The following is a 23,929-nucleotide window of genomic DNA, read 5'->3' on the forward strand; positions in this document are numbered from 1 at the left end:
GGTGTCAACCTTACCCTGGGGAGTAACTTCTATTTGCCAGTGTAATTTATGTCTACAGTGGATTGCTAATAAGAGTCTATTGTCAGTTTGCCTTCTATTGTTCACAAAGGATGTTTACCAACCAGTAACATAACTTGTTTTGCTGATACTGTATTTCTAATGGCAAGGAGGAAATTTTGAGGCTTTGTAGGCATCGTAATATAAAGGACTTCAGGAAATAAGTCAAATCCAGTTTCTTGTTTGCAGAAGACAACCAAATGTACCTACATGTCTTCTGTCAGACATTTATCCAACCTATGCTTAAAATACATCCTTTGAAGATTTCACAGCCTTCTGAATTAGTCTGTTGCAGTGCTACTCTGCTCTTCATGCTTAATTTCCTTTCTAGCTAATCTAAGAGGATTTCTCTTTATCCTTCTCCTGCAGAATATGGGAAAAGTTGATCACCACCCTTGTTCAGGTCCATGCTAGCAAAGTCTCTTCAATGTAGTTTCCACTACAACTGTTTACCTGTCTGTCAGATGAGGCTATTAGTTTGTGCTTTATTCTGCAGTGTATTGGCAGAGTTTTGTCTGCACCAAGGCATCCTCTAATTGCTAAATCTGGCCTGATTCTGAGATAAGGGCACACTGCTTTTTGATGCCAGAAAGGTGATAATTAATTGAAGGGTAGAGAAGAACCACCTCACTGGCCTGTAGATAGGTCTGCTCAAAGGCAGAGGCCTTGCTTATACCTCCCTTTGACTGAGGGGTCATGTGCCCTTGGAGGTGTAACATCTTCATTATTAAATGAAGACCTCCTAAAGGAATCTTCAGCCATTTTATGCTAGCTGCTCTGGCTTCCAGCTCCAGTTCTGTAGCAGTGTCATTAACAAAGAGGGGGTGGTGGGAGATGTGGGATGAAGCTTTAAAGGCATTGTCGTGGGCAGATACACTTTTTGTAATCTCTAGAAAGGCACAGTGTGTGGCAGGGAAAAGAGCACGCTGGCAGATGGGGTGAGCGCAGCTACAGTCATACCAAGGAGAGTGTTGTGAAGCTTTCATGCTGTGGCAGACAAGTGGGTCACAATGTTGATTTGTCACCCGGGGTAGGAACTTCTGCTGCGATCAAGAATGTCATCACATTCACAATATGAATTGAAGGCATTTCTGGGGAGGGGATCTGTAGAAGATGGTGGGATTGATCTGTGTGCATGGAGAATTTTGCCCTTGGAGACAGAGGGCTCAAGTTGGTCTGCTCCGAGTGAACTTCTTGCATGTCCAGCCTGGAAAGCAACAGTGGAGAATAGAAATGGTCTTTGAGGCTTGTTCTCTTGGCTGCAGCAGAAGTGTCCTGGACAAGGCAGCTGGGCTGTATTTTCCCTTGGTGGTCATTGTGCTTATAAAATGTTGCGCAGCCATCTGAGAAACATGGCAGAAGTGACCAGTGGTGTTAACGGGGCTTTGGTTTGTGACTGTGTCCATTTAGCGGTCATAGTCCTCCCTACCCATTCCTTGGTGGAGCTACCTTTTTGGTATTCCTGGTTAGCTTTGCAGCCTGAGGAAGAGTACACCTTGCATGTGCACTGAGGCTGAACTGCAGCATGCTGCTATATTGAGAGAGGCCAAATAAATATAGTGAGCACTTGAAAGGAGCAAACGATGGCTTTTAGGCCTGCCTTAGAAGAAGTTCCTGAACCGCAATTATGTGAACACAAAACTAGTTTGACTTGCGCTCTTCTGCTTTAACTTGGCGGGGCAGGAGAGCTGCAGTGTGTCCGCCGGCTCCCTCCTGAGCATGGTGTGTGCTGGGCTTGGTCTTCGCTTAGTGCGGCTGTGGGGACAGCTATGTCCAGGGAGCGGGGGCTGTGGAGCCCATGCTCCAGTCAGTTAATTAGCACCAGGCTCTTCTGTGGGACCTTTACCACATAAACCTGCCTTTCCTTAGACTTAACCAAAATGCAGAAAACTGAAGGTGTGGGAGGCATTGTTGTGATAGGACCCCAATGGGAGGTGCAAGTATTGGATCCACTTGAACTGACCTTCAGGCTTTTAGTGGATTGGCACAGTGGTAAAATCATTCACTTAGCTGTTAAGGCAGGACATGATTTGTAGCAAAAATGAGCTACTGGTTATGTTGCAACAGTTTCTTCCTAGCAATCAGTTCTAAGTGGGCTAGGTCATGGGTTCCCCACTCAAGAGGGCTGAGTTAAGATCTCTTCTGATGTTGCTGTTCCACCCCCTCCCAGGCTTAGTGTAGTTTGCCCACTGCTGTTGGTTCAAGTTGCAGGAGTGCTGGGTAGAGATGGCTCAGACCCACATCTCCTGTGCAGGGGATGAAGACCAGACCAAAGGCTTGGGAGGCAGACTTGGGAGCCTAGTCCTGGCTCTGCTGCAAGTCTGTTTTGTGGTGCCCAGAGTCAGCTGGGAGTGCACAGTTTCCTCTTTGTGAAGTCTGAAACAAAATCTCTTCATGTCCTTGCAGAGGCAGTGTAGGTTGGAAGGGTGCTATTTGCCTGTGTGCTGCTTTACACAGGCCAAAGGAACAATAAAATCAGTGCTGGTGATGATTGGTGTTATATCCCGTCTCAAACCCTCCTAAGAAGGTATTTCAGACTAAGCTCTGAGGAGCAGGGAGCGATATTGCTTTCCATGGGTATTTTGCCTGGGACCTTGTGTTTCTTGCTGGGGACAAGGGATAAAAGGGAGGTGTTGATGTTGCCATATCCTGACTTCTAGTCCTAATTATGTAGCGATCAAGAAGAATTGTATGGAAAAATAATGCAACTGAATTAATCTGTCTTGCAAAATAGTTTCCACTATCTTGGATTATTTAATGAGTCACTTAAAGAAACCATCAAGGCGTATGTAAAGTCAGCACATAATTGGGCAACATTTTAAAGAGCATATGATCCACTTAGTAGACTGAAGTAGCTTAGTAGCTAAAAATCTGTTTCTGGAATTGTTTTTTCCCCTACCTAATACAATTTAGGTGATCTTTAGGGTCTGAATGAAGTCATCAAAAGGTAAGAAATGTGTGGGGACTGCTGATTTCCCCTGTTCTGTTTCTGGGGAGAATGATGCAAGTGCAGATAGCTGGCTTCAGATGCTGGGTTTATGCTACTCTGATGGGTTAGAATCTGGCCTGTAGCAGCAAATCTGAACTCCTTACCTCTGGTTGATTAAAAAGTCAAAACACATCAAAAAACAGTGCAGGGCCTGCACATCTCTTGCAGTTCTTTAAAGAAATAGTTAATGAAGAATCTGTGCTTTGCTTCCATGATGCTTTGTGTTTGTGGCATCTTCTTTGATGTATGAATTTGAAGACAAGGAACAGAATGTATATGTGCACACTCAAAAAAAGTCAAGTCCTTTGAAGGAGAGAGGAGAAATCTCTTTAAATGGTGATGTGAGCATATGAGCAGCTCTGCATGGATTTCCCCCCCCGTATAGATCTTAGTCTGAACTTGGTTTTTAACTGGGACTGCATGATGGCACAGTCCCAACGCTGCAGGCAGATGTATATGAAGTAGCCAAATAATACTTCTCAACATACAGACAGTACTGCTAGACCTCAGCGTGACAAGTTTATGATTGTAATAATGCTCTGTAGTTCCAGGTGAGGCTATGAAAGGTCTTGAAAAACACTAGTTTGTATTTTCTGTCTTGCTAGGGTGCTATTAGCGTACAGGAGGAAAAAGATAAAGGGCAAGAAGAGACGTAACTGTAGCTGGGTCCCCTTCCTAATCAGTTGGTGGTCATTTTGTGGAAGGTGTTGCAACTGACCTGCTTGACTTCTCTTACAACGTCTGTGCTGAAGAAGAAGCAACCGCTTGATCTCTAACCTGCGCCACAAGCGGTGTTATCAGGAAAGCATGTTATGTTTCTTGGTGTTACCCTTGGGCATCACCATATCTTAACTCCTCTTTCTCTAAATGATGCTTTTTAGTCTGACACGGTTACTATCTGTGAAACTCAATCTCCTATTCTTCTGAAATAGTAGACTGCAAGAGACTTGCCAGCAGCAATCTTTCTTCCTTCCTGAACAAAGTTGCTGTTGACACAGACTGATAGAGGAATAGTAATTGGAGCCTATCACTGTGTGTGACTGAACTTTTTACTTTTATCAGCTGATGTCAAGTTAAAGAAAACCTCCTAGATAAATAAACCAAAAGCCCAATGTAATTTCTTTGCTGAAAAGAATGTACCAATTCCTGCTATGGCTGGCAATATTTGAACTTGACATATGTGTGTGCTGATCTTGCTGCCTGATCCTTGTCTCGGGTCCTTTATACTTGCATGAAACCCCGTTCAAGTCCAAGACTGTAATGGATCAGATCATGTAGCTGGAGTCTTTGGGGGCTACAAATTGTTGCCTGGCTTATACTACTGTACCTAGAGAAGGATTAAAAAAATCAGTTTTGCTGTTTCACAGTCTGCTGGCAAGGTCTTATTGGTGGTGACACAAAGCTCATTAAATCAATTCGTGAATTGACAAGGCTGCTTCTAACTAGAATATATAAAACTATTTCAAGTTTTAATGAAAATTTGAAGTCAATGACAGCTGAAGGCCCGTATGTTAAGAATCAAGTAAAACAAAATGCCACCTGATCTAATTTTGAGCAGTGGGGTGGGGATGGTGTTGAACTAGTTGGCCTTTGGAGACCCCTTCTAACCTGATTTTATTGGTGAGCCCTATTCTTGTCCTAAAGGTTAAAGAGCTGTTGTGTCTTCTAACTCCAATACATAACATGCAGTAGGGCTGGATGGGAGGAAACAATGCAGCATGCTTTTCACATCAGGTTAACAGTGGCACAGTATCTTGTCCAGCATTGTGTCTGTCTTGTTTCAAAATTCACAAGACATTAGGTTTTGGTTCTGGGAGTTCTCAGAATTACCATGCTTTCCTTTCTGCATAAGAGATGTTGTTTAATACTAATGGGGCACTTTGGGATAGTTGCATCAAAGTCAAGAAATGAATTCTGAAGTTACAGGAGCAGGAAGGCTTGTATAGCTTCCAAACTGTATGATTAAAAAGAGAGAAGATGGTGTAGAATGAAGAGGTTTCAAAGATGTGAAGGGCACATTTTTAGACGTATCGGTGCTGCTGACTTCAGTTTAGCTGGCATCTAATTTGTGCTTTAGAAAATTCCACCAAGCCTCCCTTGCAATCTTAGAGACAAAAAAAAATCCCCCTTTGAACCTGCCTATGATGACAGGGGACAGCTGAGTCTCTTGAGTCTCTTCCTTGGCAAATTACAAATATTTCCTCATTTCTTTAGTTAAAAACTAACAGGTTTTTTTAGAGAGAACAATTTGGAAAAACTTGTAAAGTTGTTGTGCCCTTCCCTTTCTGAGTTGAAATGTAACTCTCATCTAGCAGCTTGCATTTATTCTTCAAAGTTGCTTTTCAGTGTTGCTTCAAGTTTCTGCAGTGTTGGGGTGGGAAAAAAACCCTTCCTTCCCCCTGAAGCATGGCCCAGCCTCTTTTACTAAGCTATATCCAGACTTTTAAGCTTTGCATTTTTATAAAGGTATGCTGTGCTACTAACTGCTTGCATAAATACATAGTATATCCTGTTCAGCAGAAAGTTAGAAGGCCGTTCTTGTTAACGAGCGTCCAGTGAGAACAAACCTCTTTGAGAAAATAACTGAATTGCAAAGCAGGGCAACTGATCATCTAAAATCACGATCAAAGTTTATTTATAAAAGTTATTTAAACACTTGATTCAGCTTACCCTTTGTTGTTGTGTTGAAAATAATGATGGGAGTTGTGAAGGAGAGAAGAACATGGTAAAAACATTGCAAAAGGCGAGTAGAGCCTGTCCAGGAGGTACTTGCTTCATCTGGCTGTGCTTTCCTGGGGCGTCAGCTGTTTGTATAGCCTGCACTGAACTGAGTGGCTTCTTGTATTACACTTATAGCTTCTGTTCCTCTGATGTATTTCAGTTTCTTAAGAGTTCCATTTAAGATAATTAACCCAAGAGCTAATGCTTTAGTCAAACAGTGAATAAATTCCTCTCTTGTATTAATCCACAAGAACTCGTGGAAGCCTCTAACATGAGGGATGCTTGTTTGTGTAGCTGCGGTGCTAGAGCATTGATAGGAACTATTTGCCTGACTTGTTTAAATGTGTTTCTAGAGCGGGATATAGAAGCCAAAATGTACGTGGTTTGTCCCTGTAATTTTCCAGTTGTTTTTCCACTTGCGCTATCAGCTGCTCAGTTGGCTTGGTTTTTTCCCTTAAGGAAATGCTGGCTCCTTTAAGCAATGCAGGATGAAGAATTCCCTTTTCTTCCCTTGAGGTGTTTGTGTGGTGTTTTTTTGTTTTGGTTTTTCTTTTTTTCTTTTGTTTTCTGTAAAGTCTCTCACCAGTTTAACAGTTTTGGAGGCTGGAGAGCTTCAGCCACAGGAACAGACACAGCATGAGTACTGGTTGAGCTGAGTCTTACCAGTGTCAGCCCACTCTTGTGTCTCAGGTTGGATCTTGAACCAGCTATTGCCAGGCTGCTCACCTAGGTCTGCCTGGGCTTCCACGGGTGCCAGTTGCGTGAGTTTTGTGTAGTAGTGGGTTTCCAACAGGACTACAATAGCCAGTATAACTCTTTGCAGGCAGATTTTGTTAAACAGCTGTCCTGTGGTGACGACTGTCACCCATTTCAGACCTGGAATATCAGGTGAGTAGGATGATGTGGGGTGTTATATGTATGGAATTGGGTTTTCTGGACAGCTTGTTAGAAAAGCCACAAGTCTGAACTGCAGTGCAAGTGCATAGCGCTTGGTGCACGTGTTCCGCTCCAAAGCGGTTTTGCAGACATCTGCAGCCTCTAAGTGCCAAGGCAAGAAATCTACCCTTGCCTGTGTGGGGGTGTCTCAGACCCTAGGTACTTGTGGATAGGTAGCTTGCCTGAGATTGCAAAACCTTTTTGGGTTTCTGACCGCATGCCATGTACCAATGTGGCCCAAGGGTGTGCCCTAATTTAGATGCATTGTGCTTCAGTATGCTGTCATATAATTGAGTATCTGTTAGAAACAACTAAAAAGGCGTCTGTTCTCAGTCTGAGGGAGGAAAACAGATGTTTTATTCTCTTGTGAGAGCTCAGTAGAGTGATGCTTCAGCTGTTGCTCCAGATCTCAATGATGACAGCCAAAAAGGCGAAGGGACAGACACATAAGTCAAAAAGGAGTTGAGGAGAGGAACATATTTAGGAAGAAGAATAATGCTTGTTTCCTGTGTGTTAAGTGGTAATGTGGGGTTTAGTTCTGGAGCATGTGGAAAGCATTGCCCTCAAAGTTGGCTTTTAAATGGGCGGAGACAGAATCTGTTTTCATGTGATTGCTGTTTCCTAGACCAGATAGATCAAATTCTTGGAAGCTCTACTTTCCAGAAGTTAAGAGATTAAATATGATGCTTGAGTTGATCGAGAACTGTGCTAAGAGCTGGGTGTAAGAGAGCCATAGTTGCGAGAGGCTTGCATGGGTCACAGACTGGTGGGAGCTCTGAGCTGGTTGGAGCTGCTGAGCCAGAAGCTGTGTAAAGAGGTCTGCAGGGTGCTAGGCCTGGGCCAGTTGTGTCACTTCTCAGTCGAATGTCCCTGGCCCCTTGCAGGATGACACAGAGAGCGCACAGTGACAGCTGCCCAGCTTGCAGATGGGCACTGGTACGTATGTGCTGATGTGAGGTCTGGTTCTACCTGCACAGGCACACTCAGGTGAGCAGGACAGGACCGGGACTGTCCCTTTCTGTGTTTCTGTGGCACTTGGTTTTCTGGGGTCCTGGTTTCAGCTGGAGTCACTAGTATAGTATGGATAGTAAACCTCTGGAAGCTTTCCCTTTAGGTTGTTTGACATGCATTGAAAAACAGCGCATAACTGTACCTTGGGGGGAACTAAGAAGGAGAATCATAAAAGAAGCAACTGGTATCATCAACGGCTCTCAGTCTTCACTGACCTGTCCTGACAATACTGAACGGTAAGCTGTGGGAAGCATCCATCGCATTTGCTGTATGGGCTGTGCTAGGTCTTGTGGCTGCTGTGGACACTGGGTTAGATCTAGCTCAGGTGCACCCCTCACTGGTGTAGGAGAGACTGAGAAGTATTTTAACCCATGCCTCTAAGGGTCATCCTCTGGGCTTTCCTGAATGGGTTAAAAAGGTGTTTGAAGTGCACTGTCTCCTCTCCAAGGCTCATTTGTGAAGGAAGACCTTGTGACCAACTGCTGAAGACTTCCCATGAGGGTAGTGCTTGCCAATACCACGTGGGTCACTGCCGCTTCACCAGCCCTAAGGGGATGGGAGCAGAAGGTGTAGGTCCAGCAGAGGAGGGCAGAATGTGTTGAGATCCTCTGTGCTTGAAAATGATGCTGCTTATTCCCAGAGGCTGGTTTCTTTGTGCTTCTCAGCACATTTGGCTCTTTGCTTCATGTATCAGGGTCCCACTTGGTTCTGAAATCTCTGGAAACCCTGAATTTTAGTTTGTCACATAAGGTTTTGAAATCTATCTCCTCTTGTGATGCCGGGCACTGGAAGAGCTGTCCCTGAATTATGAACAGCGCTTGTTGGGCCTGTCATATGTAAAACTTGCCTGAAGATCTGCAGGACATGCTGCAAGAGCATGATTTTTGTGTGGCTTGGGGGGTGTGGTGTTTTGGTTTGGGTTTTTTTTTCCATGGAAAGCTTTACTTGGCTTCTCTTGTTTGTGAGCTGCTGGGACAGCCAGCTCTGCCCTGGTCTCACCCTATGGGTTCTGTCTGTCTGCATAGAGGTGATTTTCTTGGGCTGCAGATTTGTATTGTCTTCTGGTTGCAGGTGAGAAGAACACAAGCGGCCTCTTTATTTCACTTTTTGTGGTTAAGTGTAGTATGACTTCCACCTTTTCTTCCAGCTGCACTCTCCAGCATAGTACTTAGTGCTATTCTTTCTAAATAGTTGAACCCTTTGGGCTCTTTGGGAGCTATAAAATCAGTTGCTTATTTACTTGGCTGTTAGAGCACCACAGTGCTAGCAGCACTCTCCAGCAGTTCTTAGCAATGGAAGGTGAAGAAAAGACTCTTCAGGCAGAAACTGAGGGGGAATTCCAGGTAGGGATTTTGTAATTACTGAAGCTGGAATTTAGGCAGGATGTAGAAGCTCTTGCCCTTGTGTTAAGAGGTTTTTAAAGGCTTTCCATGTGGCTAGTTGGTCAGAGCTTCAGCTCTTACAGTCTTCTCTGGGTGAAAAGATTTCAGTGGGCTAAAGCAGCAGCTTTTCAGGAACAGGATTCCTGCTGAAGTGATGCCTCCCTCCATGGAGGAAGCACTCCCTCCTGCCACCTGTGGCCCCTTTCTCTACCTAGCATCTATCTCTTCACTTGGGCTGTTGTCTTTCTTCCTGCAGCTAACAAAGGCATCTTGAATGTTTCTTCCCCTTTACTCAGTGGAGTTCTTCATTGTTGTACTATTAGGCTGTTGTAGATTATGTCTGGAGACTCTTCTCAAGGATGTAGGAGCATATGGTAGATGCTGAGCAAGCAGTCTGACTGCGCAAGGCTGGGAGCTGCTGTGGAAGCTTCAGGTCTTAGGGTGTTTCCAGAGTTTTGCAATGGCTGTGACTACTGAAAATGCTATTGCACTCTTAATTGCATGTATTCTTTTCCCAAACAAGGCAAGAAAAAAGCTTCTTTAGCTGTCATCTAACAAGAGCTGTCAGCATCTGGTAACTACCCTCGACCCTACTCAAGCTGGCTTCTGTCGACTGCTCACTACAGCGGCTGCTCGGCCTCCCTGAGAGATTCCCAGTTTTTTTTATGTTACCAGCAGCTAGTGGGTCTTGGCTGTGTTTGTGCCTATTTGGTGTCATCCTCATGAGGCTGTCCATGAGGCCTGTCATCACTGCTTCGCAGGATTGCTGATGCTCATAAGAGCTTATATTGAATGGTGTAGTCTGGAAGTGCAGGTGTTCAGAACTAGTGGTCAAAGGGAGTAGCTGGATATTTGAGCAGCCTCACAATTCTCACTGCTCTTCTTGAGCCCTAAGGGAGCAGAGAGAACTGTGGGTAATTATCTGCTAGGTTGTGTGTTTTCCTTTGTTTTTTTCCAGATGCTGTCTAATCCCTCAGAAGCACTTATATTTCAATTTTAAAAATGTGCTGAGCACTTTCTATTCCTGTAGGTGTTAGAGAGGGCGTCAGGCTTGGCGCTTCTGTGCTGGGAGCTTTGAGGTGCACCAGCTAATATGGTTCTGCCTAAAGGCAGATTACCAGTGTGATTTCTTGCTTTCTCTGGGCACTGTAGCAGGCTTTTGCCTCTAATGGAGGGGAAAACACTTTTATTGGGTGAACCAACCTGGTCCGTTAAGGCACATTGCTATACTAGCAATTTACTAGTTGTCATAATAAAGGCTTTCAGTTTTCCCATAAAAAACAAAGCAGGGCATTGGAATGGCTTTTTTTCCTTTCCCTGACATATTCTTGTTGCCTTTCTGTTTGAGAGATCCTAGCACTCATTGTATGATGCTTCATTTTGCCTTGAGCTCCTGAGATGCAACTTGCCACCAAAGCTACAAGCTCATTCAGGGGTGTGGTGAGCCTGATTTCCAGCTGACGCACGCAGGCATGATCTCATTGGTGCTCACAGAGCTACATCCATTTTCCCTTACCGGCTGAGGACCTGGCTGTAAGTGTAAGCGCTCAGCTGCGGGCAATGGAAATGCACAGAATAGTGGTAGTGTTTGTGACTAAGAAGTTTAACTGCTTTGTGGTGAGGAACCAAAGGCAATAGCAGTTGGTAGTGCACGTGTTTTGTTTTGATGTTGTTTTATGTGAAGACACTAAGCATTGAGTACTGCCATGCAGATATCCATACCTGTAAGGTGCTGCAAAAACAAGACTACGTTTCTGAAACAATGTTTGCCGCTAGTGGTTTTCAGCAGTGTTTGGGGTAATTGAGACAGGAAAGTGTGATTTAAATTGGGACTCTGCCTTCAACTGCAAAGTCTCCTGATGTATTACTACGAGTGCTGCTTCCCTGGAGACTTGAGCACAGCCTGTAGTTTGTCAGTAGTGATTTATCTGCTGTGCTGTCTGGAGCTTTGATGTTGCTCAGGCTAGAAAAGTCACCTGTGTTCCACAGCAGTGACTCTGCAACTTGTGATTCCCTCTGTGCCCTTTGGACAGAGCCCAGTGGTTACATGCTGCTGCTTCTCATCACGGTTATGTGCAACCCTCAAGGACCAATGCAGAATCTTTGCAAAAGAGGGTGAATTTGTTATTCTTGAGAGCTCAACCCTTCAGTTCCACTGAGCAGAGGCAGGGCAGGGAGCAGTGCGGCTGGGGGCTGACTCGCTCCAGCTCCTTCACCTAGGACATACTTGTCAGCTCTCCTGGAAGCAGATGTCCACATTTCAGAATGATCATTTTCTTTTAAGCATCCCCCTGTCTTTCTCTGTGGAATTTCTGTAGCGATGACTTCTTGCTCTGTGGTGCATTTCCTTGAATTGCTTTGAATTTCTCATGTGTTCTACCAAGTGTCTAGCTCTTGCATCAAGAGGTGGGGTTTGTTGGCTTTTTTTACTGGGTCCAGAAAATAGTTCTTGGGGGTGTTTTGCTTTTGCATAAGAAAGGTGCCTTTGTGTCCTAACAGTAGGTGTAAAAAGACATCCCTGTAGTGATAATTTCTGACAACTTTTTCTTAATACCTCTCAACATTTAAATGACCTTAGTCTTTCTGAGATTTATTTTGCTCTAAAGCTCTGCATTATTTACGGAGTTGCTCATCTGTTCCCAGGTCTGTAAATGAAGAACAACTTTCAATAACCAGGTTTTTGCTCATTTTACAAGTGCTGGCGGTTTCATTGGTGTTTTGGTTCAGCCGTTTCCATCAGTCTGGCAGTGAGCCCTGGCAGGCAGTCATTTGTCTCATGGGCTTTACTGTCATTCATCACTGTCCCGCTGCACCATTGTAGGTTGGGTGGTTGGCATCAAGTAAGCTGGTTCCCTGAATTTTGGAGTGAGCAGCAGTCCTTAATTCATAGATGCTTCTTCTTGATAGCTTTTTACAAGCAGTAGTTTTAAAGTGATGAGATGTGCTCTGAGCTGTTATGTCAGAGCAGCAGGGGCATTAACAAGATGAGCTGATGTTCTCCCTGCTTTTCCACTCCCAGAAGACCTGTGGGAAGTTGTTTTGCTTCCTGTGGTCTACAGGCGAGGTACTTGCCAGAGGCTGACATGGTTGGGACTGTAGCGTGGAGACTCTGAGATAGGGCTGGCTGTCATCACAGTATGATCAGTATGGTCACAGAGCACAGGGTGGTGTTGGCATGGGGGTGTAAGGAAGATAAACTTGCAGGATGATGTTGAACAGAGCCTTGGACTGAAGGGAGATAACAAGTAGTGGAGATTTGGGAACCTGTCTGGGTGGAGATGGGCAGGGCAGTCAGTACCTCCTGGATTTTCCTTTGAGCTGGTGGCATGGCAGAGACAGCATGAGCAGCCTGGGCCTTGCTGCCTTTAGAGAGGGCTGTTGTCATGGGCTGTCTTCATGGGCAGCAGAGGATGGATTCACAGCAAAGAAGGAAGAGAGGCATCTCTAGATGTACTGCCGGGAGAGGAGAAAAGGCCTTCAAACATGAGATAGGAAAGACCAGGAAAAGGGATATAGAGATGAAAGCTGTTGTGTGGTTTAAATCCTGCCAGGTCTGTTAAGTGTGCTGCTAGTCTGATTTGCTGACCAGTTGCATGCTGTGCTGTGAGGAGCCCCTCCGTGCTGATATTTTCCAGTGTACAGGATCTGGCCTCCCTGCTAGGGAGGGACGGAGTGCCTGGGATGTTCCTGACCCACTGAAACTGTTCTCAGCCATAGATACTGTCTGTGTTTGATCTGGTATTGCCTAGCGTAATTCCCTGTTCTGGGCAGAATAACTCTGATCAGCTGTACAGGAGTGCAGAAAAACACTCTGAAAGGTTTCTGTGGCTCTTTTCCCCATTCTTCTACATCCAAAGCAGATGTCTGGACTCTAATCAGTATCTTAAAACAGAAGAAGAGTCACTATGAGATTAAATTTCCAAACAGAGCAAATTCCCACATTAATTCGTTAAATGTTCTAAACGTCACAAATTTAGAAATCTGTCTGTAGATGATAAGAAATAAGAGGGGCATTTTTTCTCTGGGAAGTCATTCCAAGAGATTGTGGTCCATGTTCCAATGGAAAAACTTATCTATCCAAACAAAGCAGCCGGTCTCTTGAGGCATTGCTGCATTGAATGGCAAATCAATGGCCCAGCATCCACAATTGTTTGTGGATTTTGAAGGTGGTGTCTGTGACAGAATGGATGGCATCCCATGGATCTAGAGAAAGAACCCAGGAATAACTATGTCAAGTCTTCCCCCTGTTTAGCTCTGACCACAGCTTGTAGTCATGCCAGTAAAAAATAGTTCTGCTACTGTTGGCTGCCTTCTTGTTTGCTGGTGTTAGTTTTGCAAATTGTGTTGTACAGAATAGCTCGTGACCTGTGTCTGTGCTGGGATGGTTGGGCTGGGGCGATGCACTCTTATTACCAGTGCAGATGTGGTCCTGTCTTGGAACATGAAAAGTTAACTGCTGGAACGGCAGAAGGAGATGGACTCCTCCAGGGTGGATGTGGTTATACTCGTGTGCAGGTGGAATACAGTAGTTGGCTTTTCATAAGCTAGTTTCACGTTTCTCTGTCTGCCAGGAGTTTTATTATTGCTGTGCTGACCCAAAATATGTACCTGACTTCAAAACTAAATTTGCAAATGTCAGCTAACTTTAGCTCTTGCTTGTACTTGGGTGCCCAGTTCAGTTGTGGTGGATGTTTCATGTCTTGAGGAATTAGAACTGCTCCCTGTCTGACTGATGACACTAGTCATCAGGCAGACAGTGATGTGGGGCATCAGTGCTTGTCTCAAGCTTTTCAATGTGTAATCTGAAGTGTTCTCCTTTTTCACAAGTATATTGTTTATTTAAAGTATGCAAGTGCTTCTCCATGTCTCTGTTTATGAATCCAAAAGATTATCTAAGCAAGTGTTCAAAAAAACCAACCAACCAAACAAACAAAAAAAACCCTGGTTAAATTCTCTTACAAGTTTGGTTTTCTTTTTTTTGCATGTTGAGATTTAGAAGTCTGTCCTCCACCTCCCTTCCCTCCTCCAAGAAAGACCTTGCAGACAGACTCCAAAGTGAAATAGCCAGGCTGTCCCCCCACAGTGTTGGAAATGAGGAAACTGAGCATGAAGCAAGCTGGTGACAGAGCTGGGATATCTCCAGCATTCCCACTTGGGTCCCAGGCTGCCAGGTGTGGAAGGTCCAGTAGAGTGAAACCAGCCCGTGGGGATGTGCTGCTCAGCCCATCGCTGATTCCCTGCAAGAGACACGGAATAAAGGTTCGTCCAGCAGCCACCACATCTCTGCTGCATGTGGTGTGGTGCGGAGAGTGGAGGAAAGGGCTCATCTCTTCCCCACTGCAGTCGGGAGCTGCCATGTTAGCGCAGGCTGCTGGGGTAGCCCGAGGCTGTGATTCACGCTGGTCACTTTGTGCTGGATCAGCTGGTGCTGGATTGTGCAGCTGGCTTTCTTGCCCTTTTATGGGAGTGAATTTAGGTGTGTCTTGTTTGAAGCTGTGTTGGATGCATTTATCTGTCTGCCAGGCTTGGTGAGCATTTACTATTAGAGCAGATGGTGACAGGCTGTCTGCTCTCTGATACGTGGAGCTGCCTGCTTTCAACACCACCCAGGTATTAAAGGACAGATGCTTTCAGTTCTTTGAAGTAAGTTTTTTATGACCTCTTCAGAAAAAAAAAAAAGTATTTTCTGTATTGGGAAAAGCTGTATTGCATCCTGGGAACTAACAAGAGCCTTGTTTACTGGGAGTGATGGTGCTTTGAGACCTGGCAGTTGGAGGGAGGCAGGAGAAGGGCTTGCTGGCTGACCTTAGTACCTACGGAAAGTACTCGGAGACGTTACAAAGCAGCAGCAGATGCCAATTGAGTGGAATACTGGATGGCACAAATTGCTTTATTGACTGTCTTGGGGAACCTCACGAGTAAAATGGGCAAAACAGCAGAGCCGCGGAGCTAGGGCTCTGCCGCTGTGTGTTTCTGCAGTGGTTTGGGAGACCTGACATGACTCTCTTTGGGGCCTGCATAAAGTAGGGGGCTAAAAGCAGTATTTGCTGACCTGGTATTCTCTTGGTTGAGGGCTGGGGGCCTCTGTGCTGCTAGAGATACTGCTGAGTTGAGTCCCACCTTTGTTTGGAGCATGAAGCAAGACCTGGAATTCCATTCATGCTTTATTCCTTTGCCAGTTGTGCCCTGGGTTTGCTGTTATCCGTATCTATTGGATCGTTGGGTCTCAATCCATACATGATTCGGACTGGATGATCTTAAAGGTCCTTTCCAACCTAAATGATTCTGTGATTCAGGTTTCAACCTCTGACCTTCACTGGTTTCAGAGGCAGGTGGCACATCAGGGTTGAGAAATGAATCCAGTGTGGTGGGGAGTAACACCTGGTCACCCCCAGTGGTTGTTTCCTCAATAGTTGTCCAAGCCACCACTGTGATCATTGTGCTAATTAGCTCTCCATTTCTGTAGGCGCAACGGCAAAAAGCCTTGGGAGGCTTAGCTCATCCGCCCTGTCTGATCCGGGGGGCGAACTGCAGGGTAACTGGCTGTGTTTGCACTGCGCGTGTGTTTCCTTTCATGTTTGAGTGCCGAGTTCCCCACGCTCTTTCTGACTTGCAGGCAGTTTGAAGACGAGCTGGATCCCTTCCTCTCCCGGGATCAGACTTATCCCGGGGGCACACCTCCGTAATTGCAGGCAGCACACTTACTTCGTGCAGGATGCTGCTGGGGTGGGACTCTGGTCAGACAGCTGTGAGTGATGGCGGGCACTCGGAGTCCCAGTGACTTCTCTTAGATCCTCCTTAGCAGAGATGCTTTTAAAGGCTGTCCTCTTGCCGGGGCTCTGGAGCCTGGCGAGCTGGCAGACAGGCGGGCAGCGACGGGGCTTGAGGCAGCTGGCTCCGATGGTGGGTTAAACCCAGTGTGTGAGATGAGTGTGGAAACGAAACACGGCTTACAAAAGCACGAGGAACATTCTCCCTTGGCATATGAATAGGTTCTAGATCTTGTTGGCATTGCTGCAAAGGATGTTGAATTCAAAAAATGAGGCGGTTGAAGGGCCTGTTGCTGTGATGGGAGAAAACCGCAGGAGCCGTTTGGAGAAGGTAAAGTGGTAACGTTGGGACAAGTTGGGAGCCAGGCGCTTGGATCAGGGAGTTTCGTCCCAGGAGACCGGACACGGCGTAGGCTCTTTCTCGGCGCGGGTGGTGACCGCGGGCGCAGCAGCCGGGGTAGCTTTGGGGGGGAGGGGTGAAACGGGCGGGCTGGCGGTGACGTGCGAGGTTCGTGTGACGGCAGCATAACGGACACCGCGGTGGCGTCACGCTCTCGGGTCCCGTCTGCCACCGCTGGCCGGACAGCGCCCCCTGGCGAGGGAGGCGGGGCACGTAGCGGCCTGGGCCGGGCCGGGCGAGCCCCGCTGGCGGCGGTCGTTGGGAACGCGCCGGGCACGCGCCACGGTGCGGGGTTCCAAAAATTGCGCCGCGCGCGAGGCGGGCGCTGACGTGTTGCTTGAGGCGTTAGCAGTGCTGCCCTCACCACGCGTTCATCGAGCAGCCGCGCAACCCCGAGATAAGGACGGTTGGCGAGCGCCGCCGCGCGGCCCCGCTAGGGGAAAGCGAACCGCGCCCTAGGTCCGGGCGAGGGGCGGCGCGCCGCCGGGCCCGCTACCCCGCCGCCCGGCTCGGGGGCGCGCTCCGCTCCGCAGCGGCGCGGGGAGCGGCGTTTCTGTCTCGTCTCCGGCCCCCGTTTAAGCCTTTTTCCCCGACCGTGGCGGCGCTACCCAGCGTGCTCTGCGCCAGCCGGGCGCTGATTTGCATAGGGGGCCGGCCAGCCGCGCCGGCCGGCGGCGGAGCGCGCCCCCTGCCGCCCGCCCGCGGCGCTGCCCGGCACGGCCGCCCCGCCGGCAGCCGCCTCCGTGCGCCTGCATACGTATAGATGTATGGACAGATGTATGGATATCTGTACGTACAGGGGGTGCCCCGTCCGCAGGGAGCGGCGCTGCGCTGTGACAGCCCTGGTGACGCCGCCGCAGAAGCACGGCTGTCTGTAAGACTTCCAAGGGTTGCGAACCCCAGCACCTCACTACAAACGTGGGGAGAGCTGTCTCGTGCAGAACTGTCGTGCTCTGTAGGGCCTTGCCAAGTGTTTAGTGTACAAGCTACGCAATATATCCAGTATATGATTTTTTTTTTGTGTACCATTATTAAATGGAGTTAATCAGAGCAGGTTTTCTGATCTGCAGCCTGTCCTGAAGCTTCTCTCAAAGTGCCTTTCCCTGGGTTTCACTTATCATAGAATCATAGAATCGTTATGTCATGAAAACGCTGGGTTTAATTTCTGCGAGTGAATAATTAAGCAGCTGTTAGTGCACACCATCTTGCAATAATTGTAAGTGTAATAATTACAGTTAATTAGAAATGTTAGTTACAGCAAATACCAAAATTGTTATGCGTATGGTATGTGCACATTGCACATAAATATGTATGATTTTTGGCATTGAGCAGCAATTACAGTTGTTGGCTTTGTCAAGTTCTTGGCAGTGAATTTTGGCTTGTAAATGTCGCAGGGAGCAACAATTTTTGAGGCTTTTCTGTTTGTAAACCACTCAGCTTGTCTGTCAGAAGCCACGCAAGGAAGAGTTGCGCATAGCTGGGCAACCCTGTTACCTGAGGGAACGCAGCCCCGGAGCAGGTGGACACGGTGCCGACGGCATGGGTGGGAAGGGGCCCTTCTCCCAGGAGAGCATGTGCCTGTGCTCCCGCCTCTCGGGTGCGTCGGCCAAGGCCGGGGGTGAAGGGCCGTGCACTGAAATGCCGTCTGTCCTGTGCTTGCAGGTGGTTCTCCTGGGGATTGACATCCTTTCTGCACTGGTGTCCCGCTTGCAAGATCGCTTCAAGGCCCAGATTGGCACGGGTAAGGGGTCTGCGTGTGAGTCGGGGGGATGTTGCCATCGCTCTGGTGGGATCTGCTTTGGCTGCTGTACACAAAGCATTTTGATGCTGTACACAAAACCTTCTTTCTCCCCTGGAGAGCACTCAGGAGGCTCTTGGTGGTTTCAGGCTCTGCTGAAGGGCAGGGCGGGAGGGCTCATCCCTCCATCGGGCAGCGGGGGAAGCAGAGGGGCTGTGCCACCATGACAGTTTTCTTCTGAGGGATTTGGATGTTCCTGCTTTCTTTCCTCAGTGCTGCCAAGTTTACTTGATAGGCTGGGAGACTCTAAGGACTCGGTGAGGGAGCAGGATCAGACCTTGCTGCTAAAAATCATGGAACAAGCTGCTAACCCTCAGGTATGCTCGACAGCCCTTTGCAGTGTGAGAGTGCCTGCTTAAAAATGAGAACTTTTTTCTGTCAGACAGAAGACTTTCTCCTGTGGCCCTGTATGAAATGGCTTCATCTCACTATATCTTGTTATGAGCTATTTGCTTCATTTGAGAATGCTGTTGCATGTCAAGATACACATGGGAGTGTGAGTGTCAGATTTCCCAAGGATGGCTGGGTGGATGTCAGTGTAGTTGTTCTGGGTCCTTAGAAGATACTTGCTTTCTGTAACTAAAAGTATTGTTTTAGCTAATGGGGAGTTCTGGTGAAGTCAGCACAGAACAAAGAATTAGACCTAAAAACGTCTTTCTACTTCTTGTCCTGTTCTGCTTGGATGGATATAAAGCTTATATTTAAGCCCCAGAGATGTTAGGTGTATGTCTGCTGGAAGAAGGAATCTGTATCTTCCCCCACCTCCTTTTTTCCTGTCTCACCTTCTTTTCTGTCTTCCACAGTACGTGTGGGACAGGATGCTAGGAGGATTCAAACACAAGAATTTCCGGACAAGAGAAGGGATTTGCCTCTGCCTTATTGCAACGCTCAATGCGTAAGTCAGAACCTCCTGCAAACCCACGTTATGCATGCAAGCCTGCTCTGTGATTCACGCTGGTGCTCTTTTGTTCTTTATTCCCAGATCTGGAGCTCAGAGTTTAACACTGAGTAAGATAGTGCCACATATATGTAACTTACTTGGAGATCCAAACAGCCAGGTAAGCTTTTGCTGTGAGTCACGTCTAAAAGTTGTGCCTATTGCCTTGTTGGTAAGCAAGGCTCTGCGTTCTGGCTGGTAAATTAGCTAATTGTGCTCTGAACAATCCTTGGCTGGTTTTGAAGAGGTATGATTTGAAGTATGCCTAAACCAGCGTATCAATTACTCCAAGAGTTCAACAGAGCATGAATCTGCAGGTGAGGTGAACAGAGCAGGAAACCTTTGTGGGAAGGGAGCTCCTGTGCCTGACAGCTTGAATGTAAGGGAGGCTGCAGGGGTCCCTCTGAGCTCCGTGCAGCACCCTTCTGCCTTCAGAGAAGAACCAGTCTGGGCAGGGAGGGCAAATGGGATCAGCTGGATATCCTGGCCACATGCACTGCCAGAAGTTGTACAGGGAGATTCTGAATAAGGTGTGCAAGCTGTACAGGATCCTTAATCAGCAATGCAAACCAAATTAAAATACATGTTGAAAAAGAAAATCTGTCACTTCTGTGTGCTTTTTGTCCTGCCCTGGACAGGACCTAACCTGAAATGAGATGCAAGTATGTGAGGTTAGTGAGGAGAGATGCAGAAGTAGCATTCAAATTAATGTCATATAACATGGGCATTAGCAGTTTTTTAATATCCCCGTTGCCCTCCTAGCATGGGTGATGAATACATGTGATCCAGGTCTGGAGCGTTTAGCTGGAAGGAAGCATGGGGTGGCCAAGTGGGGAATGGGTTTACGCTGGCTCTGGCGTTGACCGTATTCCCATGGCTGTCAGGGCCTCCCCTTGCTGAAGAGGAGGACTGAGTGTGAAGCAGCCTTCCCTTGCTGGTTGTGCCGACACAGGAGGATAAACCTGTCACTCCAAGAAGTTTTGAAGAAAGTTTAACGTTTTGGGGTCCTTTGTAGTTCTGAGCCACGGCTGAGCAAGCTGTTACTCTTTGAGGGGACACTGGGTTTAGGACTTCGACTTGTTGCACAGACAGACACCTTGGCCCTGCCATTGGTGAGCTGGTGAATGAATCAGAAAGTTGGACTGAGGTGTGTTTTCCCTCTGTGCTGCCTCCTCGTGTGCCTGGCACGGTTCATTATCCCAGTTCCCAGCTGTGGTGGGAAATAAGGCTGATCTCTTGCCCCTCGTCCTGGATCTGGTGTCTCATCCCCCGAAAGCCCATGCCCGAACCGGTGAGATGCAGATTGCTGTCAAAGTGGCTCCTGGTTGAACTGAACCAGCCCCTGTCCTGGGGCAGGGGCTGGTCCCGGTCCTGGGCTCCCCTGGGGCCGCTTCTGGCTGCCAGTGCCTTCTCCTGAGCTCGGGGAGGGCCGAGCTGGCTGATGCTCGGTCAATGCCGCCCTCTCTTGGTGAGACATGATGGATGGAGAAACACAGATCCCGGTCAAGTGCAGCGTTTATCCCTTTTGTTGTGGACATGGAAGCTGTTTCGATACTGCCCTTCTCAGAGTGAGTGGTTTGTGGGGGGGGGTTTTAAGGTTTTGTTGTTTTCAACTAATACAGTTTAAGAGCTTGTGTAACCCAGTGAGCATCTGGTATGAAAACTGTATTTAAACTATTACTATTTTCTCAAAAAAAAATTTGAGCATTAAAGCTTTGTTATTGCTGTGGCAGATTTAAGCAAGTATCATAGTAGGAGCTTCCTGCCTTGCCCAATATGGGGTTTACCCAGTCCTGCAGCCATACTTGATTAACTTGACACACACAGAGGCAATCCTTCTGGATCACGCTGCGAGGACCTCTGCGGTCTGCTGCGCTGCGTGCCGTGGCTGGAGCGGGCACGGCGGCAGGCTGGGGCTACGGCGGAGCTTGTCGGCATGCCCTGGCCGCGGGGCAGGTGGGCTGGCTGCAGTCAGAGATGCAGGTGCTGCAACCTCCCCTCCTTGGCTGTCAGAGGCAGAGTGCGAGGCTGGGTTAGGATCTGCATCCCCAGAAACTGGGGACACCGAAGAGTCCCTCCTGAGCTGTGCCCAGAAGCCCTGCCTGGTGGAGTACGGGGCTGATGGGCAGAGAGAAGAGAGGCAGGACCGCGGAGTAAGGGCTGGGATGAGTGAAGGCAGCGGTGTGGAAACTGGCAGTGACCTGCTGAATGGGAAGGCTGTGGAGCAGGAGAATGAGGGTGAGATGAGCAGGAGTCAAGTGTTAAAGTTTTTTTGTGTGTATTTTTTGTTTGGGTGGGGTTTTTTTTTTTTGGCTAGGAAGCAGGGCATGTGTGCCTGCCCTTTGACTCCCCCCTATAAGCGACTCTAGCTTGTGCCCCCAAAATAGCCCGTGTCTAGTCCTGATGTGTGTGGGTGCTTGGCTAGCTGCCAGGCCATCTTTGGAGAAGCAGAAGTGCGTGGCTCCATAGGTATTTGTGTAGGCAGAGCAGATAGGTTGCCTTCTCTGCCTGCTGTGTCTGATGGAGGAAGGGTTTCAGTACAGAAAGGTGACACTTTAATCAGATTTGTGGCTCTTCTGTGTAGTGGAGGGAAGGATGCGCTCAGTAATTTCTTCCAAATCAGTTTGGAAAACATGCAAAATTCATGGTGACTCAGGTGATTAATTACTTCTCCCTCTATATTTCATTATCAACACAGAAATGTGAGTTTGTAAGATGGCTTTAAAAATCAATTTGTCTTATAACATACTAGCAGTATAAGGTGTATTTGTGTGTCTCCTTACTTTTTTGATCCGGTAAACGTGCCTGTTGCACACAGTGGGTGGAGTTTGGCAAAGGCAGCCGAGCTCCCTGTGTGTGTCCCTATGTACGAAACCTTTCATCTTACGTCTCGACTGCCTTTTCAATTACATTAGACCTGCCGATACTGCTAATATCTGAAATGCAAGGATGGAAGGTCCTTCATGAACTCTGTAGTAATGTGTATAGTGGCAACTGTTGCTGAGAAATAATGCAAATTTCTTTCTCCAAGGTAGGGCAGGGATTTATTTATTTAAATTATAAAGATGATTGATTTCTCTTGTATCTTACATCCAGGTTCGAGATGCAGCAATAAACAGCCTTGTGGAAATTTATAGACATGTTGGTGAACGTGTAAGGGCTGATCTCAGTAAAAAAGGATTACCCCAATCTCGGTAAGTTGAGAATGTCCTTATGTTTTCACTATTTTTGGTCTGCTTTTTATTTCCTCCCTTCTTTTAAGAAGGCTTCAGGAGAGCTGCATAATTGAACCTTTTCCTGGGATCAGGGTTTGGTTTTTTTCATCCTACAAACACTCAGGTTTCACTTAATGTGAATCCTGTACCTTTGCCCAAGTATGCTAATCTTTGGAACAGCATCTTCGGAAAACCAATAAAATTGTTACAGATGCGTAGTTAACTCATTTAAGATTTAATGTGGTTTTCCCTGCATGTTCTGCATGTGTAGAGAGGACACTTCAGAGTAGCCTGTGTTTATGCAACTTAAAAGGCTGTCATAAAGAAAAAAAAAAAAAAACATAGTCTGTATCAATCTGTTCCAAGGCTTTATTAAAAAAACAACAAAAAAAACCCCACCCCATGAAAGCCCTGCCCCTCTGCTTCTGCCACTTCAGGTGCGGTAAGAAAGCTGCTCTGCATCTTGCAGCATCCTCCGGTGCGCAGGGTAGAGCAGGGTTAGAGCTGAGGATGGAGTAGCCGGCAGTGTGTCAATGCCCAGAGGGAGGAGGTTGTTTCAGAGGTGGGGTGTGCGCAGGGGGAGGTACTGTTGCCTGTTCTCCAGTGAAAACATCTGCCACCGTAATACAGCTCGAAGTAATAAACTCCCTGGGAAGGAATAAATAGACGTGATAAGCATATTCTGCTCCACCAGGCCTGTGACAGGAATGCCAAAGAAGTGTCAGGGACAAAGACAAATGTTGCATGCAGTTGTGTTTTAGGGGTGTTTGTTGTACTTCTGCAAATAATTAAGATAGGCAAAGCGGTAATGAACTGGTAATGCATCTACAATTAGATATGTCACATCTTCAGTAATGTAGTATTTCCAATTATATCTCTTACACCTGTGTAGTATCAGTTGTTTGTCAGGTTTTCTTATCAGCTGTTGCATGTTGTGATATTTTTTAAATTTTAAAATAACTTCCCTCCACACTCACATTTTTGACAGTGCTCCCGAAGACCCAAGTGAAGCAAAACGTGACCTGTAACATTTTAAATTAGAAGACTCCTAAAAATTAAATTCAACTACTCATTGTGTATTTCTTTAACTTTCAAACAGGTTGAATGTAATTTTCACAAAATTCGATGAGGTCCAAAAATCTGGAAACATGATCCAGAGTTCAGGTGGTGAGTAGAAGTACTTGTATTCCCTTTTTGGTGTTTTTAGCAATTTTCAATTGGTGAGGCATTCAAATATACACAGAGCGACTATTCTGTTAAGGAAGACAAGTATGGGTGATTGTTCAGAAATATACACATAGCTTTTGCAGCACATAAAATTGATGTTTAGTTAGTCTTCTCTGTCTTCCTCGTAGTATCAGAAGGAGAATGAAGCATACGTTTCAAGAAGAGGTGGTGTTAGAACTGTCCTTTTCCTCTTGAGTTTCACTAGGGAAATACATCTTCTGTTCTCAAGTCTATGTGCATCTTTGTTTAAATTGTTCATAAGGTAAATTAAATAGTAATTTAAGAGAAGAAGCCCTTTCTGTTTAATGCCCTAAATAGCACAGAAAGTGTACATATTAATGTAGTAGTGTTCCATTTAAAGTTTATATTGTTTAGGAATTGTATTTTGCAGTTCCTAAGTTTGCATACTTTGGATGTTTATGACTGATAGTTAAAGACCCTTATCAGGACCTTAATCCTGTCTTTCTTGTCTGAGAAGTATTTTGC

General features: G+C 46.6%; 1 protein-coding gene and 1 non-coding gene across 10 annotated transcripts in view; one reads left to right on the top strand and one right to left on the bottom strand.

Moving 5' to 3' along the window:
• Positions 1–23,929, top strand: part of CLASP1 (cytoplasmic linker associated protein 1) — a 167,608-nt gene that overhangs the window by 19,298 nt on the left and 124,381 nt on the right. For all 9 annotated transcript variants that reach the window (XM_075710059.1, XM_075710065.1, XM_075710062.1 and 6 more), the window contains exons 2-7: positions 17,929–18,007; positions 18,278–18,381; positions 18,868–18,959; positions 19,047–19,122; positions 22,098–22,195; positions 23,316–23,383. In XM_075710059.1, the coding sequence (XP_075566174.1) occupies positions 17,929–18,007; positions 18,278–18,381; positions 18,868–18,959; positions 19,047–19,122; positions 22,098–22,195; positions 23,316–23,383 (517 nt within the window). The remainder of the gene's footprint in view (positions 1–17,928; positions 18,008–18,277; positions 18,382–18,867; positions 18,960–19,046; positions 19,123–22,097; positions 22,196–23,315; positions 23,384–23,929) is intronic.
• LOC142593634 (U4atac minor spliceosomal RNA) lies at positions 16,558–16,674 on the bottom strand. Its single transcript, XR_012831111.1, has one exon. It is a non-coding gene; the product is annotated as a U4atac minor spliceosomal RNA (small nuclear RNA).

This window comes from Pelecanus crispus, chromosome 5 (assembly GCF_030463565.1).
Source record: "Pelecanus crispus isolate bPelCri1 chromosome 5, bPelCri1.pri, whole genome shotgun sequence".
NCBI classification, from domain to species: Eukaryota; Metazoa; Chordata; class Aves; order Pelecaniformes; family Pelecanidae; genus Pelecanus; species Pelecanus crispus.